General features: G+C 67.9%; 2 protein-coding genes across 3 annotated transcripts; both read right to left on the bottom strand.

Annotated features, from left to right (window-relative positions):
* Positions 1-1,027: 1,027 nt before the first annotated feature.
* On the bottom strand, positions 1,028-6,300 carry NR4A1 (nuclear receptor subfamily 4 group A member 1). Of its 2 annotated transcripts, XM_084499825.1 has the most exons (7): positions 6,166-6,300; positions 2,958-3,724; positions 2,574-2,703; positions 2,325-2,476; positions 2,026-2,228; positions 1,764-1,942; positions 1,032-1,670 (listed from the first exon to the last, which is right to left on the bottom strand). In XM_084499825.1, exons 2-7 carry the CDS (start codon positions 3,720-3,722, stop codon positions 1,420-1,422), a joined length of 1,680 nt encoding a protein of 559 aa, XP_084355951.1. In that variant the 5' UTR covers positions 3,723-3,724; positions 6,166-6,300; the 3' UTR covers positions 1,032-1,419. The 2 variants fall into 2 exon arrangements, with proteins under 2 accessions (XP_084355950.1, XP_084355951.1); XM_084499824.1 differs by having other exon boundaries at positions 1,028-1,942.
* Positions 6,301-10,286: 3,986 nt separating this feature from the next.
* On the bottom strand, positions 10,287-14,279 carry TAMALIN (trafficking regulator and scaffold protein tamalin; the record flags this gene model as incomplete). The annotated part of the gene is made up of 8 exons (XM_084500217.1): positions 10,287-11,025; positions 11,195-11,261; positions 11,370-11,436; positions 11,523-11,616; positions 11,705-11,807; positions 12,179-12,233; positions 12,609-12,658; positions 14,127-14,279. 8 exons carry the CDS (start codon positions 14,277-14,279, stop codon positions 10,610-10,612), a joined length of 1,005 nt encoding a protein of 334 aa, XP_084356343.1. The 3' UTR covers positions 10,287-10,609.
* Positions 14,280-17,508: the final 3,229 nt, after the last annotated feature.

Raw genomic sequence — 17,508 nt, 5'->3', positions numbered from 1 at the left:
TGCCCATTGTGTGCGGGGTGGGTGCTGTGGGCGTGGGGGGACAGAGGGCGCCTTGTTGTGCACCGCCGCGGCCCCCCCGGCCCCGCCGCCTCAATGCGCCCCTTGTTCTGCGCTGGCCCTTGGTGGCCCCAGGAACGCTGCTGCGGGGGCGGGCTGTCCCCGGCAGGAGGAAGGGGACAGTGCCAACCTGGTGTGTGTCCCACCCCCCCGCTGTCCCCATGCACCAGGACTCCCCCCATATTCCTGTCCCCATGCACGGGACACCCCCCTATCCTGTCCCCACTGTCCCCATGCACCCCTGTCCCCACGCAATGGGACACCCACCCCATCCTGACCCCACTGTCCCCGTGCACCAGGACTCCCCCCTCCCCATTCCTGTCCCCCTGCAATGGGACACCCCCCCTATCCCTGTCCCCATGCACTGGGGCACCCACCCCATCCCTGTCCCTACTGTCCCCGTGCACCGGGACACCCCCTATCCTGTCCCCATGCACCAGGACACCCCCCCATCCTGTCCCCATTATCCCCACACACCAGGACACCCCCCATCCCTAACCCCAAACACCCTCCTCCCTCCATAACCCCCCCCATGCATGGCTGCAAGACCCAGGCTGGGAGCGAGCCCCCCCCTTTGGTGCCCTGCCCCTTGACCGTCCCCTCCTGGCACCGTCCCCGGAGCCTCGTCCCTGCACCCCGGCGGGCTGGGGGGGTGGCGGTCACGCTTCCCGGGTTATTTTGGGGAGGATAAATCAGGCGGGCGACAGGTGCGGGGCCGCTGCAGCCGCCGCCACGGGGGTGAGCGAGGGTTCAAGGGCAGCGGGGCCGCGGCGTGGGCAACGTGTGGCCGCGGTGCCCCGGCTGTCCCCGTCACCGACACCGGAGCCACCACCGCCCGCACCCCGTCCCGGCTCAGAGAGGGGGGCAAGCGGGCAGCACTCGTCCAAATTTCAATATATTAAATATAGAATATATTACCTGGGGGGGGGGGTTGGGGAGAGAGGGTGAAAGAGCCCTGGGGGCAGGGGGGGGGGGTACACAAATATAAATGTGGGGTGGTGGTGCTGAGATTGTACGTACAAGTTTATATACAGAAAAAGGCCAAAAGAAACGAGAAAAAAAAAAAAAAGGGGGGAGCAGGCGGAGGCTGGGGGGGGTCCGGTGCAAGCCCCCCCCCTCCCTGCACCCCCTGCTCTGTACAGGATCCGGCCTCTCGGTATTTACAACGCGGGCGTTTGTACAGGGAGGAGGGAGCACCGCGCCGGCTGGCCTCACGCTGCCGGCGCCGTGAAGGCACAAGGGGGGGACCCGGGTGTCCCCAAGGGGGGACCTGGACATCCCCAGGGGGACCTGGACATCCTCGGGGGGACCTGGACATCCTCGGGGGGGGGGGGACCCGGGCAATCCCCGGGGTGAGGGCGCTCAGAAGGGCAGCGTGTCCATGAAGATCTTGTCGACGATGGGCGGCGGCGGCACCAGGTCCTCCAGCTTCAGGTAGAAGATGCGCTGCAGCCCCTGGGTGCAGAGGGTGCGCAGCTCGGGCAGTTTGCCCAGCAGCTTGGAGAGGCAGCCGGGGCGACCCGGTTCGCCCGCCGCCACGTGGTCCTTGAGGCAGCCCACGATGCGGTTCTGCAGCTCCTCCACCCGTTTCGGCTCCTTCAGCCCGTGGCGATCTGCGCGGGGACGAGGTGTGAGGACCGCGGGGCCAGGGGAGGGGACACCCGGTGCTGGAGGGACAGGGGGATCCCATCCCGTCCCCACCTCACCTGTGATGATGACGAGGGCGGCGAGGCAGGAGAAGGAGGGCACGTCCACGCTCATGCGGTGCAGGCTCTGGGAGAACTCGAGGATGGCGTCGATCCACTCGCCGAAGCCCCGCACGCACTGCAGCCGGTGCAGCACCACGCCGTTGCAGAAGATGAGTTTGCCTTCCTCCGGCCTGGAGCTGCGGGCACAGCCTGATTGTCACCCCCCCTCCCTGGCACGGCCCCAAACGTCCCCGCCACCCCGCACCGTGCCGCGGCTCACCGGTACGCCAGGCGCAGGATGAAGAGCTCCAGGAAAGCCGACTCCAGCAGCAGGTCCTGGTCCTCCTTGGGCAGCTCGGCGAAGCCCTGGATCTTCTCAGCCCACTTGCGGATGACGTCCATGGAGCCGGTGAGGAGGTCGTAGAACTGCTGCACGTCCACCGAGTCCTCCTTCTCGAACTGGCACGGCGCCGCCTCCTGGAACTGCCGGGACGGGATGGGGACGGGGTGGTGAGGATCAGAGCCCCGGGGAGAGCCCGAGGTGGCACGGGGGTGGCACCGGGGTGGCACCGGCCCTACCTTGGAGTAGTCGAGCTTGGTGGCGCTGGGGACGGAGTCGATGTGTGCCCGCACCAGGGAGGTGATGAGGCTGACGGGGGACGCGTCCGGAGGCTGCTTGGGCTTGGAGGGCAGGCGGCCACGGCGACCCTTCAGGCTGTCGGTCCGGACCACTGCGGGCAGCAGGACGTGCAATGAGCGTGGGCGTCCTCAGCCGGGCACCGGGGGTGCCCCCAAGCTGTGCCCAACCCCCCAAATCAACCCTGGTACCTTCTTTGACCATGCCCACGGCCAGGCACTTCTGGAAGCGGCAGAACTGGCAGCGGTTCCTCCGCCTCTTGTCCACGGGGCAGTCCTTGTTGGCCAGGCAGATGTACTTGGCGTTCTTCTGCACCGTGCGCTGCGGGCGGGGAAGGAGCGAGCGAGCTCAGCCCCGGGGCGCGGAGCCACCGAACAAAAGCCCTTCTGTCCTCCGCCGCCCGCTCCGGCCCCGCATCCGGCTCCAAAGCTGCTTAGGGGGGGCCCCCGCTGTGCCACCGGGACGTTGGGGCTGGGGACACCGGGGCTAGGGCCGCTCCCCCTGCCCCCGTCCCTCTCGGGGTGACCCATGGCTGGGGAGGCAAGGCAGGAATTCTCCCTCGTGGCATTTCTTACCTTGAAGAAACCCTTGCAGCCCTCGCAGGTGCGCACGCCGTAGTGCTGGCAGGAGGCGTTGTCCCCGCAGACGGCGCAGCGTCCCTCGCCCGCCCCGGGGCTGCGCGTCTTGGCGGGGGCCAGCGTGGGCCCCTCCAGCAGCGGCGAGGCGGGGGCCAGAGGCAACCCGGAGAAAGCCCCCGGGGAGCCCTGGGGCAGCGCGAAGGCGTCCGTGTCCAGCAGGCGCGGGTCCTTCAGGGGCCCGGGGGAGCCACCGGGGCTGGGGGCCGGGGGCCCGAAGGCGAAGAAGGGGGGCTGCGCCGCGCCCCCCTTTGCTGGCTCAGCCCAAGGCCGCCCTCCCTCGTAGCTCGGCGGCGGCGAATACGCCCCGAAGGAGCCCTCCCAGCCTGGCATCTGGGGCACCTGGAAGCCCGGCGTGGCCGGCGAGGGGACGGAACAGGGGCTGCCGTAACAGTCCGACCCGCTGGAGGAGAGGGTCTCCTCGGGCTGCCCGAAGGCGCCGGGGTAGCAGCCGTACACCTGGAAGTCCTCCAGCTTGAAGGCGGCGGGCTGGCTGCTGGCCGGCAGCTGGTAGAGGAAGGCGTCGAACTCCCCGGCGTAGCTCTCCATGAAGGTGCTGAAGCTGGGCAGGGCGGGAGCGGCCGCCAGGTCGGCACCGGCCACCTCCATGGGGAAGCGGCCGCCGTCGGGGCTCAGCAGCTCGCTGGGGCAGCGCTCGCAGGGGCCAGCGCCGGCCGTGCCATACTGCGCCTGGATGCAGGGCATCTCTGCGGGGAGAGTGGGGTGTCAGCGGGGACCCTGCTGCTCCTGCGCCCACCCCGCCTGCCCCACGGAGCCTGCGCCGAGGGATGGAGAGGGGCGAGAGCCACGGCGCGGGGCTCGGCGCGTGCCAAGGCATCCCCCTCGCAAGCCCAGGGCCCTGTGGCAGCCGCTGTTGTCCCCAAGAAAGGTCACGGCGCAGCCAATGGGAGCAAAGGACATTCCCCAAAACGCTGGGTTAGCAAAGCCGACGAAAGGGAAGGAGGGAGGAATGCGGCCGGCGGATTCCCGAGCTCCGGTCTGGCTGAGGGAAGCCGGTCTTTGGGCCGGGGGGGGCGGGGGGCTGAAGCTGGCCCTGAGACGAGGCTAAACCGGGGCGCTCGGCTCCCCAAGGAGCCTTTTTGGAGCTCGGTGGAACAGCAAAAGCAGCCCAGGGCAGGCTGCAGCCGGAGCCGCTGCATGGGGGCAAGGAGCCCCCAGCACAGGAGGCACAGGTGGCCGGATCCAGCCCCGCGGCCGCGGAGACGCGTAACAGGAGTCTCAGGTCCAGCTGAAAGCCAAGACAGTGGTGACCCTCATGGCAAGACGATAATGTAATTCATCTCGCAGACCTTTAAAGGTCACCCCGCGCCTGGCACCGAGGCCGCGGGCCGGAGCCCCCGGCACAGCGCGGTGCCAGTTTGCCCCACGGGCCACCCCTCAGCCAAGTTCCTGCAGCTCTCGCGCTGCGCCCTCCAGAAAGCTGACACCCACCCGGGGAGCCGGGTAAAAATACCCTGCGTGGGCCCAGCCCCGCTACCCCCTCGGTGCCACCGGCCCCAGGCTGCTCCCGGTGTCCCTGTGCCGCCGTGGGGTTTGTCCCCATCTGTCGGGGCTGAGGGGGATCGTGGCTGGCGTGCCACACAGACACAAAGTGTCCCCCCGCCGAGTGCCACCTCCCCCTGGGGGCTGGCTGTCCCGTGCTCCCAAAATAGAGCCTTCGGCCTCCTGGGACCGAGCCACACTGGGATTTACCGGGCAGACATGCGCACCCCCCCTCTCCCTTCACCCCCCCCCTCGTGGCACCTTTCCATCAGCGGGACCAGGCCAGCACGGGGAAGCGCAAAGAGCTCCCACGGTGCAGATTTTTCCGAGGGGCTGGGGAACGCCGGCTGCCTCCTGCCACGCAGCAGCAGGGCACGATGCCGGGGACACGGCGGGGGCTGCAGCGGCTCTGCCGGCAGCTCAGTGCCATGCAAATCCCGGCTGCAAATTGCTGCCCGGCCGCTGCTCCATGCAAACCTGCAGCCCGTTCCTACAAACCCCGCAGGGGCTTTGTCCAGCGGCAGCAGGCAGCGCTCGGCTCAGTTGCTGCTTCCTCTCCTTTTGCCTATTCAAATGCCGGTGGCGTTTGGGGGTCCCCAGCACGAAATCCCCCAGGGACGAGCCCAAATTTCTGCAGCAGCCCCCGCAGCTCGAGGCGGGCATTAATTGCAGGATCCTCGTCGGGGAGTGCGGGAAGCTGCCCAGAGCCCTGCCCGGAGCCCGCTGCCAACGCAGGCTGGTGGCAGCCCCTGGCACCAAGCCCTGGGCTGCGGGCGGGCGAGAGCAGCTGGCGGCGCAGGGGGGAGCGCTGCCCACCTCCCCCCGGCACCTGCTGCCTTCTGCCACGGTGCAGCCGCTGCCAGGCCCCTCACGGTGCTGCCTGCACCGTGCCACCGGGAAGGCAGCACCGGGACTGGGGCTTTGCCACCCCCGTTCCCCCCCCTCCCGGCTGCAGGCGGAGGTTTTGGGCGCAGGGAGCAGCCGTGCCCTGGCCCGGTGCGGCCGGGGACAGCCCCAAAAAACGCGGTCCCGCCGCTGCCCGGCTCCCCCCACGGAGCCGCACGGAGCGCCCCGGTGCCACCGGAGCTCCCCAACCCCGCGCACCGTGCACGGAGCCCGGCTGCCCCGGTCCCGGCGGGACCCCTCTCTCCGTCTGGCCGCGGCACCGCTGGCTCCCGGCGCCCCCCGGTGCTGCCGGGGCAGCCTCCGTCGCGGCTCTCCCCGCTGCCACCGGGACTGCCCGTGCCGGGGATCCCTCACGCCTCCCGGTCCCTTTCCCCGACTCCCCCCGGTGTCACCACCGGGCCGCCCGCTCTCCACGCTCCTTGCTCGGCGCTGCCCTGACCCCGTTACCGGCGGTGCTAGCGGGGCGCTCCGGTGCCCCCGACACCCCCGGCAACCCCGGCACCCCACTCCCGGCGCACCTTACCGGGCGCGCACCGCCCGACCCGGCGCCCCCCTCGCCCCCCACCCCATCGGGACGCCCCATCCCGACCCCCCCAGTGCTCCCGGAGCACCCCAAACCCACGCACCTTGCAGAGCGCGCACCGCCCCCTCCCTCTCCCCCGTTTCCACCGGGGACTCTCCATCCCGGTCCCTCCACCCCTACTCCGGGGCACCCTCCCGGTGCCTCCCCAAGCCGTACCCGGGGTGCCGGGGCGCGGCGCTCCGGTCCCGTTCTGCCGCCGCTGCCGGTTGCTCCGCCGGGCTCGGGCCCCGCCACTACTTTCTCTTAAGCGCTCGGTGACGCGCGGGGCGGTGCGCGGGCCCGTGACGCACGGCGGCACCGTAGAAGGAGCGGGGGGGCGGTTCCGGCGGGGGCGCGGCCGTGACGCACGCGGGGTTCCATTGACGCAACCTCGGCGCCCGCGCTAAAAATACCCCTGCGCGGCCCCGGCTAAAAATAGCGCGGGCGCCCCCCGCTTCCCTCCCCTCCTCCTCCCCCCCCCCTTCCCTCTCCGGGGCTCCCGGGACCGCCGCCCGGGTGCCCGGTGCCGGTATTCCCCGTGCCGTCCCGGTGCGGTAGCCCCGGTGCCGGTGCGCCCCGTGCCCTCCCGGTGGCAGCGGCCCCGGTGCCTCCCGTTGTCGGTAGCTCCGGTGCCGGTGTCCCCAGTGCCCTCCTGGTGTCGGTATCCGCTGTGCCGGTGGGAACCGGAGCCGGTGTTTTCGGTGCCATCCCGCTGCCAACTTTCCCGTGCCCTCCCGGTGCCAGCGCCCCTGGTTCCCTCCCGGTGCCGGTACCCCCGGTGTCCTCCCCAGAGCCCCAGCACCCAGAGAAGCTCCCGGGACCGCGGGCACCGGGAGGACCCCGGGGCAGCTCCGGCCGTGCGGGACCCGGTTACCGGCCGGGACAGCGAGGCAACAGCGAGCTCTCTCCCGGTGCCACCGGGGCATCCCCGGTCCGGTCATCTCCCTCCGCCCGTCCCTGGAAGCCAGAAGCGGGGCTTTCAGCGCCTCCGATCCCCGTTCCTGGACGCACCGGTGCCGGTTCCGATCGTTCCCGTATTTTTAGCGCGGGTCCCGGTGCTCGCAGGTGGCCGAGAGCCGCGCAACCGGAACGGGCTCGGAGGCGCCTCGGTGCCGAGCTGCTGGCGGCCGGCCCGGGCCGAGCGGGGCCGCGGGGGGCCCGGGACAACCGGGGCGGAACAAACCGGAGTGTGGAGGGGGGGGGGGGCACCCTACAACCGGGGGGGCTGCGGGTCCCACTCCCACCGGGGCCGAGGTCGGGTTAGGATTAGGGTTAGGATTAGGTTTAGGGTTAGCGGCTGCCCCCGTGCCCCGAACCACTGAGGGGTGCCACCCCGAGGGCTCTGCGGGAGCCCCCCCTGGGGCCCCCCCTTCCCGGCTGTGCCCCCCCCCCCCCGGGGCCGCCCTGCCCGCGGGGAGACCCTGGCCGGGCCGATGGAAACAGCGGCGGCTGCTGGCGGCCGCCCAGCACCGCCCGGCCGGGGGAACCGCTTCGGGCCGGGGAGATGAGCTCAGCCCCCGCGGGACCGGGGGGGGGGGACGAGGGGGGGGGCCCGGGGCTGGGCGGGGCTGGGCGAGACCCCCGGTGCCCCCCGGTTGCTGCCCCCCACCAGCCCTGGCAATGCGCCCCCCCGGTAGCGCCCTCGGCAATGCCGCCCGCTGCAGTGCCGCCCGGTAGTGCCCCCCCCGCCCCGAGTCCGAGCCCCCCCGGTAGTGCTCCTCCCCCCCCCGCCCAGTACGAGCTCCCCCCGATAGTGCCCACCCCCCCCAATTCAATACCCCCTCCACTCAACGCCAGCCTCCTGTCCGGTGGCACTACCGGTGCCCCCCGGTCGTGCCCCCCCCCCCAGCACGAAGGGACCCCCTTGGGGGGGCGCCGTCGGGACCCCACCTCCGGCTCTGGGCCCGCCCCCCGGGCCTCTCAAGGAACGGCGAGGGGCGAAACCCAGGACCGGAGGGGCCCGGGGACACCGGCAGGGGGGTGCTGGGGGGGGGGCGCAGAGCTCCCGGGGGGCTCGGGGGCAACGGGGGGGGAACGTGGTCGGGGGTCGGGCGCTGCCGCCGCCCCCTCCGCGCCCCCCGTTACCTCTCCCCGTCCCGGTGCCGGTCCCGGCTCCCGGCGCCGCCGCCGCCGCTCGCCACCCGCCCCGAGCTGGGGCCCCGTGACGTCATGCCCGCCGCTGACGTCACGGAATCCCGGCGGCAGCCCCGGGGCCGCCCCCGCGGGGATTCCCTCGGGCAGGGTCGGCCCCGGAGCTTGGCGGAACCCACCGGGGCCCCGCACCCCGGGGCTGGAACCGGGGCAAAACCGGGGCCGGGCCGGGGATCGCGGCCAGGTCCCGGGGAACCGGAGCCGTCGGGGGGGGGCCCGGGGCAGCGCGGCTGCTGCAGCCCCTCGGTGCCCACGGAGCCGGCCCGGGAGGCTCGGCCGGCGGCCCCCGCACTGGGATTAGCTGTACCTGCAGCACCCGCTGCCCTACGCCGGGGGAGGACACGCTCACCCCGTAATCCCGTAATCCCGTAATCCCGGCGGCACGGCGAGGCACTGCTGAGGGGCCCTGGGGGACAACAGGGAAGCCGTGGGGATGTGGTGGCCACCCCGTGTCATCGGGAGCCCCGTGCCATCAGCCACCATGTGCCATCAGCCACCCCGTGCCATCGGGCACCCCATGCAATCCATCCCCCTGTGCCATCACCCTGTGCTGTCACCCCAAACCATCTGTCACCCCGTGCCATCGGGCACCCTATGCAATCTGTCTCCCTGTGCCACCACCCCGTGCCATCACCCTGTGCCATCCGTCACCCCGTGCCATCTGTCACCCCATGCCATCAGCCAACCCATGCCATCGGGCACCCTATACAATCCATCTCCCTGTGCCATCCGTCACCCCGTGCCATCCAACACCCTTGTGCCATCAGTCACCCCGAGCCATCCGTCACCCAGTGCCATCCGTCACCCGGTGCCATCCGTCACCCTGCACGGCTGCACCCACAGCCTGGCTGCCACGCTTGGGGCAGGAGCAGGGGGTGGGGGATTTTCAGGCTGCCCACGGGCTCCCTGCCACCGGCCTCGATTTGCCCGTAACGAGAGCCTGCAGCGGGGGTGTTCCCACCCTGCACCCCGTCACGTCTGGGTGCCACGCGTGACCCTGCAGCCCACGGGGCCGGTGCCCAGCCCGTGCCCACCAGCTCGTGCCCAACCCGGGCACGTGGAGCTCCAGGTTGGGGCTAAAAAAAGCCCCCGCGTGGCGCGGCAGCTGCTGGGGAAGGTCCCGTGACGGGGACGGGGTGCCCTGACCCTGGCAACGCGCGCGCGGGCGGCCCCGGGAGCAGCACCATAAATGTCCACGCACGGAGTCCTCCTGGAACTGGGACAAGGCAGGAGAGCGGTGGGGAGCCGGGGGGGGCCCAGGCACACCCCGCCCCCCCGGGTACGGGGTGTGCAGCACACGCACACACACGTGTGTGCACGGGCATCAGGCGTGCGCGCGCACACGCACGCACCAGGCACGCACATGCAGCCCCCCCCCCCCCAAAATCCCTTTCATCCCCCAAAGCCCCCAGGCAGCGAGGTTGTGCCCGGGTGCTGAGCCCCTGCTGCACCCCCTCGTGCCCCCCCCCAGCTGTGGGTGCAATGGGACACGGTGTGGGGGCACCCTCGGGACCCCCAAGACCTAATTTTAAGGGGTACAAGGCAATGGGGAAACTGAGGCACGGTGTGGGACCCCCCCCCCCCCATTCACCTGTACCACATTGGGAGGCTCTCGGTGCACACAGGGCAGTCAAGACCCCCCCCATGCAAAGAATCCCACAGTTGCACCCCAAAAAACCACCCCATTTTTTTGATGCCCCTTTGGGCTGGTGCTGGGCACCCAGGGCACGCCGGCAGCAGGTCCCAGGGCACCCATGGGTGCTGCTGGAACAGCCCAGGGGGGCTCAGGGCACAGCACCCGAGGGCTTGGGGTGCAACAGGGCGGGGATATGATGTGGGGGACCCCGGTGCCCGTCCCGTTCCCCCCCCCGGGCACCCCAGGAACGGAAGGACAGGGGTGGGAGCCGCTTCCCGTGGCTGCCGGAGGAAGCGGAGCAGGAAGGGGCCTGGCCGGGACCCAGCGGGGCCACAGGCAGGCGGGGGGGGGGGGTGGGACTGGGGTGTCCCCACGCAGGCCAGAGGGTGACAGCGGTCACCACGACGGCCAAAACCCTTTTTTTATGCTGGGGGGGGCGCAGCCATGGGGGGCTCCTTACGGGGCACCGTCCCCAAAAGCCACCTCTGCCGGAGTCACAGCCACACGCGGGTGCAAAAAAAGTCAAAAAGTCTCTGTATTGGCGAGCAACGAGTGCGCCACGCGGTACAAAACCCTTTTTTTTTTTTTTTTTTTTTTTGGGGGAGGGGGGTAGGAGGCACAATGCCCCCCCCCCCCCAGCACGGAGGCCACCAGTTCCTGAGATGAGCGGTGGCTTCAGAAGCCACCTCGGGACCTTGGGAACAGTCCCCACTTGCGTCCCTCGGTGCCGTGACCCCCCACGCCTTGGGGTGGGGGGGGGGGCTTCTTGCAATAAATAAATAAATTAGGCTCAGGTGGGGGGGGGCGGGATATGGGAGGGAACAGCACCCCCAGCTAGAGGTGGCTCTCCTCCTCCTCCAGCGCACGGTTCAGTCCCGGGATGAATTTGAGCAACCGCTGGCGGAAGCTGCTGTGCCGAGCCTTGTGGGGGGGTCCCACGCCCCCCCCGGGCCGGGGGTCTCCGGCTCGTGCCCACAGCAGCCCCGCGGCCCCCGCGCCCCCGCTGCATTTTAGGCTGGAGCTGCGGCTCAGGGCTGGCCGGGAACGGGGCGGAGGGGGCGCGGGGCTCGAGGTGCCCCCCTCGTCCCCGTCCTTGTCGAGGGAATCGGCGAAGACGCAGGTTTGGTACAAGGAATCGTCGCTGCCGGCGGCGCTGGCGCGGGGGGAGCCCGGGGGGGCCCCCCCACCCTGCAGGCACCAGCGCAAGGACTCGAGGGTGTCGTAGATGCTGGGGTCCTTGGCCACCACTCCTGCTGGGGGGGGGGGGAAATAGCAGTGGTGAGGGAGGTCAGAAGGGGTTTTGGGGGGGATTTGGGGCACCCCGAGGAGCTGCCCTGCTGCTTGCGCCCCCCCCTCTCCTCTCCTGGGACCCCCCCCACTCTCCTGGGACCCCCCCTTTACTGGGACCCCCCCACTCACCCCGCACCAAGCGCTGCTCCTGCACCATCAGCGAGCGGTACTCCCCCCACTTCTCGTAGAGCGTTTGCTGTGGGGCAAAAAAAAAAAGGGGGGGTGGGGGGGTTAAGGGTTACGTGAAGGGGTCCCAGACCGACCCCCCCCGATCCCCCGACCCCCCCCCAGCCCTTCCCCTCACCTTTAGGTACTGCAGCCGTGCCTCCAGCTCAGCTCTCCGGATGGACGTCCCGTAGAGCGTGTCGAGCCTGAGGGGCAGCAGCCGTCAGCACGGGGCTGGGGGTCACCTCGGGACCCCCCCCTGGCACCCCCGATCCCCCCCCCCAAGGCTCACCTGAGCACATTCCCCGAGCTCTTGATGATCTCCACGATCTCCCGGTGCCGGATGCCCTCCACGTTCAGCCCGTTCACCCCCGTGATCGTGTCCCCTGGAGGTGGGGGTGGATGGGATCAGGGATGCCAGTCCCCCCCCCCCCGGGGACCCCTCTTTTTCCCCCCCCCGGGGGCTGCGCTCACCAGTTTTGAGTCCCGCCGCCTCGGCTGGGCTCCCGCTGTGCACTTGGCACACGAAGGTGAACATCTCCACGCTGTTCCTGTCCTGGTGGTGCAGCCCGTAGGTCTGAAACGGGGGGTGGGGGGCGTTAGGGGAACACCCCCCCCTTTAAAAAAACACCCAGGGTTTCCCCTCTACAACAGCCACAGGGCCTGGGGGGGGGATTTCAATGTTTAAGCAGCACCTGGGGCTGCTGCCCTGGCTCTTGGGGGGGGCTTGCACCAAATTCCTGCGCCCCCAGCCAGGAAGGGCCCGTCCGTGTCCCCCCCCCCCCGCCACCCCCACACCAGGGGAGGCTTCGGTAAGCAGGCAGCTCCGTCACGGCTAAAAATAAAAACCGTGGCTCAGAGACAATTTAAAAATACCCTCCATGCAAAGCAAGGTGCGGGCTGGAAGGGTGGGGAGCGCGGCACGGCACGGCACGGCGCGGCACCCACCTGGATCTCGAAGCCAAAGGTCTCCTCCGCCTTCTTCTCCAGCGTCACCACCCTCCTGGGGGGGGGACACAAGGGGTGAGGGACGAGGCAGGGCCCCCTCCCGGCCCGGCCCGCTGAGAGTTTGGGCACTTTTCTAACTAAACGCTGCCTCGGGGTTTGGGTTTTTCTCGGGGCTGGGTGGATGAAAGCCTGGGGGAAGCCTGGGAGTTGTGGATGGGACCCCCGGGGGGGGACCTTGGGGGGTCTGGGGGTGTCAGGTCCCTATAGGGAGCTGTGCCCCCCGCTGGCAGCTAATCCCTTACCCACCCTGGGCTCCCCTCTGTCTCCACCCCACTGTGGGGTGTCTGGGGCAGCACCCCAGGGATGCTCCAACCCCTGCCCCACTCTTCCACGTGCCCCCCCGCCTTGTCACCCGCACCCCGACCCCTACCTGTGCTCCTCTGGGGACTCGCTTGGGGCCGTCCACTTGAACCCCGCATCCTGCGGCAGAAGCAGAGCCATCAGCAGGGCGCACCGACCCGCTGGCATTCCCCCGGAACTCCCCCGGGGACAAAACGGGGCACCCCATGGGGACGAGCACCGTGCCAAGCCGGCACCGGACCAGCACCCGTGCACCCAAGAGCCCTGTGCCCCCCCCCATCCCCCTGTGCCCTGGCCGTTGGGGCATAACGAGGCTTTTATCCGTGCTCAAAGCCGCCCTCACATCTGCTCTGCGCTCGCCCCACGCTTTGACGTCGGCTGTGCCGAACCCCAAGTCACGCTCGGGGCGGGGGCGGGCGGGCACAGAGGGGCCCTGTTGGGATCTCGGCGTCGGGCTTTTCATGCGGAGCCGCCTCTCGGCCCCGACAATCGGCCCTTTGTGGAGGGCACGGAGGCGTGGGCAGGCAGCGGGACCAGCGGGACCCTTGCCACGGGGTAGGGGTGACAGAGCTTTCCCCCCAAAATGCCCCGGAGCGGTGCAGGCGGTCACATCGTGAGCAACGCATGCGGCTCGTCCCGGGGGTGCCCAGGTGCCACCACGTCCCCATGCCCTGCACCTAATGGGTGTCACCGAGCCCGTGGCTGGGAGCGGGTGGCTGTCCCAAACGCGACCCCAGAAATCTCAGCGCCCAACAACCGGCGTCGGGTACGTGACCCCATCGGGAAGGACGCAGCCCATCACGTCGGCACCCAAAACGTCACCCTCAGCACGGGGAGGTGACGCAGGACGCCCTGGCCCCGTTTGGGGACGTCTCCTGCGGTGGCCTCGGTCAGCGGGAAGGAGCCAGGGCCCACGGCACGTGACGGCAGGGCCGCGAGAGCCACTTCTGCTCCGGATGTCGGCTCCACTCTCGCTTCCCTCCGACGCTCAGGAAGCGCCGTGGGGCCCGGGGGGAGCACAAGGGCGGTGACGGGGCCCAGAGCTGCCACCGAGGGGCTTTCCCAAGGCACGGGGACCGCGGGGACGCCCCTGTCCCGGTGGTGCGGGCGCGCACGTGGGGAGCGGGGACCCGTGCCCGGACCCCAAAACCAGCGGGGAAGGGTGCGGGGAGGAACTGGGGCAGGGCGTAGGGCTTGGAGGGGGGATACTGGGGCAGGATGGGGACGTGGGGAAGGTGCCGTGGGTGGGAGCAGGGAGGAACGGGGCCAGGAGGCGACGCTTGGGTCCGGGGGACACCGGGGCAGGACGGGGGCGTTGGGTCGGGGGGACACCGGGGCAGGACGCGGGGACAGGATGAGGGAGGACACGGATTTAAGGACGGGGGTGCGGGGACAGCACCGGCACGGGACCCCCCCCGGGGTGGGGATGCTGAGCCAGGGATGCGCCCCCCTCCAGCCCCAACCCGGTCCCGATCGCGGCTCCGGGGCACGAACCGGGAGGTGCTGGTGGTACTGGTGGTACTGGTGGGGGGGGGGGGACACCGGCAAACGACCCCTCGGCATCCCGGGGGGGGGCCAAACCTCCTACCTTGCGCACGCGGGGCAGGGTCCCACCGGCGGCCGCCAGCGCCCGGTAGACGGCGGCGGGGCCGGGGCGCTCCGGGGCCGGGGCCGGGGCCGCATCCTGCTCCTCCTCCTCCTCCTCCTTCGGCCGGAGCCGCCGCAGGCGCCGCAGGGTCATGGCCGGGCCGCTCCGCCCCGCGCGCCGCTATATCAGCCCGCGGGGGCGTGACCAGGGGGAAGACACGCCCCCAAAGCGGTGAGGACACGCCCCCTTCTCACCAGGACACGCCCACAATCCCGCCAGGACACGGCCACAAACCAGCCAGGCCACGCCCCCTCCCAACAAAGACACGCCCACAATCCCTTTAGAGCACGCCCCCATCCCGCTAAGACACGCCCCCTTCCCGCGAGGACACGCCCCCAATGCTAAAACCCACGCCCCTCCTAGTCTTGACCACGCCCCCTCCTGGTCTTGACCACACCCCCTCGGGAATTTGGCCCCGCCCTTCTCGGTCCTGGCCCCGCCCCCAGGTCCTGAGGTGCCCAGAATGGGGCCCCCTTGAGCGGGGGGGGATTTTGGGGTCCCCCCGGCCCCCTCCCAGCCCCGGGGAGGGGGCTCCAGAGCAGGGCCAGGGGCCCAGCAGCAGTGGGGAGGGGACGGAGGCCGAGGAGGGGTGAAGAGAAGCTGGGGAAGCCCCTGGGTGCTGAGCTGGGCTCCCCCCTTCCCCCCCATCCCCATTTTTCGTAATAGCATTTTTTGATTTTCACTAAACAGCGCCGGGGGAGGACACGGAATAGGGCAGCACCTCCCAAAAATACCATTCGAGGAGAAGAGTTTGGTGCTAGCAAGGGGTATCACCCCCTTCTCCCCTTCCCTGGCACCTTGGGTGCATAAACCTTTATTTCTCCAAAATAATTATTCACATTTCCCGAAACGGCCTCGTTTGAAGGTATCAGAACAAAAAATGTCATCCTACAGAGCAGTTTTCTGGGCCTTAGGGTTAAGCTGGTAGCGATGTGGAGGGGACTGACACACAAGGAGGGAAATTTGGGTCCCTGAAATTCGGCTCCACGGCGAAATTTGGGTCCCAGGACACAGAGTAACAAGCACTTTAAAACCAACCTGAGAATGTGAAAGCTGGGGAGCGTGGATTGCCCCAAAACTGAGCCAACACCGCAGCTGGAACTTCACAGCTCTGTTTTCAAGATTTACCTGCCTCAAAAATTCAAGAGGGACCTGCCTGAAAAACACCAGCCCGTGCTTGATGCCCAGTGAAAACCACCCCCTTCTGAGCCTTAGCTGGTCCCATAAGCAGGTCACGAAGGAAAAATGTATTTAAAAGACACAGATTTATGTGCAGAGCAGCACTCGTGTGCCCAGAGAAGTACAAATGGCAGAAAAGGCACAAATTTTGCCTAATTCTGCTCTGGATCTGCATCCCCACCTCCCTCCCGAGCCACCCCAGCTCTCTGCTGTCTCATTTCCTAGACGAGAGGTAAAGGCGGATTTTGCTTTAAAACAAAAACAAAACGAAAACCACAAAAACAAACAAAAAAAGCATTCACTCGACTCACCCAGTGCCTCGTTTTTTTTTTTGGACCAGGGTTATTTTTGCAGCAGACCCGGGGCTGCAAACAAAGCTGGGTGAGCCCAGCTGGGGGCTGCCCCTCGGTGCCGCGAGGGACCCCAGGCACAGGAGGATTTTGCCCTTGATCCACTCACGTGCTCATCAACAGGAGGCTGTAATTAGGGAGAATTAATCCAGGAGGAGCACCAGTCGCCCTCCAAGCAGACAGGATTTTCACGGGGAGCAGTTTGGGCTGCAATTTAGCCTCCTCAGAAGCCGTGTGCCCATGTGGGCATCGAGGCACCGGCCCAGGGGCTGCCTCGAAGAGGTTCCTCTTGCTCCCGGTCACTGGACCTGGGCTGGGACCCCCCCTCTGTCCCCTCATCTTCCATGGGAATTGTTTTAGCAAGCCCCATGGGATCACCCCGGGCTCAGGGGACAATTCCTCTGCCAGACAGCGGCCCCAGCATCACGCCAGGGTCACCAGGGACAGAGCTGACCCCGAGTGGCTCTGGTCTGGTCCCTCCCAGGGCTGAACAAATGTCTGGGTTGCTGCTGGCTTTCAGCAAACAGCTGAAAAATTGGGGGTCAGGGCTGGAGGACAGGGGTCCTGGGTTCGAGACGCCCCCTCCACCTGCCCCATAGCACCGGGAGCTTCGCCCCACAGCACCCAGCTGGGTCCTGGCCGCCCAGTTCCTACCCCTCCGCAGCAAACAGCGAGAGACTCCAACACCTCACGTGAATAAAACAAACTTTTAATAATGTACAGCAGAAATCGACAGCCTCGTTTTTATATTAAACAAAAGATTTCCTATATTACATCGTATTTACATTTGCATACTGAAGAGGTAAAGTGTCTAAGTGGCTATTTTACAGTCCGTTTTCTAATAAAATATACAAAAACCAAACAAATAAAAAGGGGCAGATTAAGTACCATGAGATCTGTTCTGAAGCCAGCGTACCACCGATTAACCCTGCGCCACAGACAAGAAGCACGAGCTCTGTACCTCTGCCCCTCCCCAAGGCGATTTCGCGAGTATCTGACGTCTCCCCTCCTCGTCCCCGACCCGCTGCGGCGTCAGCCTCTCGTCCTGAACTGTCTGTAGTGTTGCATTTTTATTTTTTAAAACAGCTGCAGCCACCTGAGCCGGGCACATTTCAGAGCCGGGCAGCGATTCCTATGTTTGCTACCAGTCAGCTAAGTAAGCACTGCACCTCCCCGGCACGTGTTTTGCATGAAAAGTGCTGGATAAATGCTACATAGAGTTCCCACCTCAGATCCTGCTCGGTTTTGAGCGTCTTCGGATGGCATTTCTCTACAAAAAAAAAACCACAAGGCTTCTCTAATCCTCCTCGGAGGGGATGCCCTGCCGTCCTGCCCTCACCCCTTCTAACCTGATCCGCTCCGCTGTCTGCTGTTTGGTTTAGCGCTGAGGCAGATGCATGTGTGGCTACAGTTGGAGGGGCGGCTGAGGGAATCAGTGCAAGTCACGTAGCTGATTTAGTGTCCTCAAAAAGCAGCCTGCACAGTTAACAGGGACAGGAGACTCGTACTCTGGAAGGAAAACGCGCGGCGCTCGCGGCGGAGCGCGCGGCGGACGTACCTAGCGGCGCGGTGGGCTTTCCTAGGGCAGTTTAATTCACGGGTCCTAAAAATTCCTCCCCAACCCGCTGGGATGGGGCCATCGGCAGGGTCCCCTTCCAGCAGCTGGGGAGGTTTTAGGGTTGTCTGTGAAGCGCCCACCACCGCGGTTTCTAAATGCAGAAGGGTTTGGTGAAGGGACGGACGGTACCGGAGACACGAGGTAACCTCTGGCTGGGAAAGGAGTCAGAACAAAT

The sequence above is a fragment of the Aythya ferina genome, assembly GCF_964211825.1.
Source record: "Aythya ferina genome assembly, chromosome: 28".
Lineage (NCBI taxonomy): Eukaryota > Metazoa > Chordata > Aves > Anseriformes > Anatidae > Aythya > Aythya ferina.
This window is presented reverse-complemented; position numbering and strand designations above follow the sequence as displayed.